The 2,557-nt window shown below is 39.9% G+C and overlaps 1 protein-coding gene across 1 annotated transcript; it reads right to left on the bottom strand.

Annotated features, from left to right (window-relative positions):
* Nucleotides 1-853: 853 nt before the first annotated feature.
* On the bottom strand, nt 854-2,545 carry LOC133298982 (uncharacterized). The gene is made up of 2 exons (XM_061498365.1): nt 1,594-2,545; nt 854-1,413 (listed from the first exon to the last, which is right to left on the bottom strand). Exons 1-2 carry the CDS (start codon nt 2,543-2,545, stop codon nt 854-856), a joined length of 1,512 nt encoding a protein of 503 aa, XP_061354349.1.
* Nucleotides 2,546-2,557: the final 12 nt, after the last annotated feature.

Below are 2,557 nucleotides of genomic sequence, written 5' to 3'. Positions count from 1 at the left end.
CACTGCTTAATAAGAGGAGTGAAATCACGAAGACTATCAACTGTTCTTTGATCCTGACGCCAGTTTTCCTTGATGAAATTGTTAAAAAATTGATGATCTAACCAAAAAGAATGAAAACGGAAAGGGCGTTCCACCCCATCAACTTTGCTTGGCTCTAAGGTAATAAGGATAGGATTATGGTCACTGTTAATACGAGGAAGCACTCGAACCTGGCCTTCATGAAACATCAACCTCCATTCAGCATTGCTACAAGCTCGATCTAAACGTTTAAAGACTCTATCTAAATGAAGAAATCTTGGTCCTCGCCATGTAAATTTAGAACCTATTCCTTCAAGATCAATCATCTTTATATCAGTTAGAAGAGAAGCAAATTTATTACATCTGCTAGTATCAACTGGAGCACCACCACGTTTCTCACCTGGAAAGGCAATTTCATTAAAATCACCTGCAATTAACCAAGGAACCGAGATATCTTCTGATAACTGAAGTAAATCATCCCAAAGTCTCTTCCGAATTTCTTCTCTAGGACTTGCATAGATAACAGTATAAAGAAAAGCTTGATGATCTGCCAATGTAACACGAACATGAATAAATTGATGGGTCTGTTTTAATGCTTGAACCTGACACCTATCATTATTCCATAGTAACCAAAGACCTCCCGTAAATCCATGAGCATCCTCCACTATTGAATTATTAAAACCCAGCTTTTTTATTATCTGTTTTGCTTTTGAACCACTTACTCGAGGTTCAAGAATAGCTGCCACCTCAATCTTATGCCTTCGAACCATCATTTGAAACGTTGATTTGAAGCACTTTTTAGCCGCCCCGCGGAAATTCCATGTAACTAAAGACATTAATCAATGGTAATTTGGCAGGATCGTGGGTCCACTGCCATCCCATTGTCATTGCACTGAGTTTCAGATTCTGAAATCATCTCCACCTCAATATTGAGGTTATGGTTTATTGGGATATGCTTTCCTTTATCTCTACTTGGATCAGGCGCTTTTGGTTGGGACAAGCCATGATCTAAGCCGTTGATATTTTGACCATCCTTATCCACCTCCATTTGATAACAATCTTTGTTATAATCAGCAACAGTACTCCTAGCCACCATGGAATCTCCACCGCTTTTACCTCCAATGTCCTTACTATTATGAATCGCAACTTGCCTCCTCAAGTTCGTTGTATTATTGTTTGAGGTACCTCTGTCAACTATCTTCCCATTTATTTGATTTTCTTTTTCATGACCTGTCGTAATCCCACTTAACGTAAATCGGTTGGGGTGTTCCTGTAATTCAACATTAGGACGGCTTCTAGGGTTTCTGTGTTTGGACCCTTGAGATGTACTAATATCAATATTAACAGGAGAGCCCACCATATTGACGTCATTTATAACAGCATCCGGATTAGTCGCTGGGATATCATGAGTAATATCATCTTCATTAGAGCCCATTAAAGCAGCGTAACGGGAATTTGATTGATTATCAATCATAACAAGCTGATTTGATTGCGGTTGATTACTCCCTTGATTACTCCATTGATTATTCCCTTGATTACTCCCTTGATTACTCCCTTGATTATTCCCTTGATTACTCCCTTGATTACTCCCTTGATTACGCCTTGATTCCCTTCGAACCGGTTCCTGCTTCCTGTTGTCCGCCATTGGAGTTTGAATTTTTGATCGACGTTGACGTTGCACCACCATCCAAGGACCTAATCCATTTTTCTGAAACTCAGCCTCATCTTTTATCCCGTCTTGATTTTGCTGATTATCCTTTCCTTCAACTGGTATCTCAGGACAACAATCTTTACTATGTCCATAGCGCCCACAATGGAAACAAATAAGGCCTAAACCTTCATATTCTATCTGTTTAGTTGCTCCGTCCAACACATATTCACCCTTCAAAGGCTGAGCAAGATCCAGTTCCACGCAAATTCGAGCAAACTGTCCTCTTACATGCTCATTAGTTGTCTTATCGATCTTCAACATTTTACCTAGCCAGTTACCAATACGGCGGAAAAAGGCTTCATCATAATACTCCAGTGGGATACCCGGTAATCGCACCCAAGCTGCAATCTTCATCACACTTGCAGCATTTGGTCTAAAAGCTGGCTCCCAACGTCGGAGTGATAAATAATGGCCTAAAATAATCCAAGGACCACCATTTAGAGCAAAAAGAAGATCATCTTTGTTGCTAAATTGCACCACATAGAATCCATTACCTACATCTGTAACGTTAATCTTTCCAGCTCTAGCCCATAGTATTTCAATCTTCTTTTTCATGAAAGCCACTCCTGTATTCCTTCCAAGTAGTTTTACAATGAGAGCTTTTTCCCAAACCTTCAGCATTCTTGTTCTTGCTTTTCTAGTACAACCAAAATGAGTTCTACCATCTTCCTCTGTCCACATTTTAATCCCACCATAATTCACATCCTCTTCCTCCGCAGGTGCACTTTGATCAACATTTTCTTCCAAATTCCAATCCATTCCTTCCCAGTCATCTGTTTCACCATTGTGTTGCATGAGCATCTCTCGCCAAGTCATCTTTTTATTACC

The sequence above is a fragment of the Gastrolobium bilobum genome, unplaced genomic scaffold (assembly GCF_033153095.1).
Source record: "Gastrolobium bilobum isolate Gb01-03AN ecotype WA unplaced genomic scaffold, APGP_CSIRO_Gbil_v1 utg68897, whole genome shotgun sequence".
In the NCBI taxonomy this organism is placed as follows: Eukaryota; Viridiplantae; Streptophyta; class Magnoliopsida; order Fabales; family Fabaceae; genus Gastrolobium; species Gastrolobium bilobum.
The sequence above is the reverse complement of the archived record's forward strand: the minus strand, read 5'-3'. Positions and strand labels throughout refer to the sequence as shown.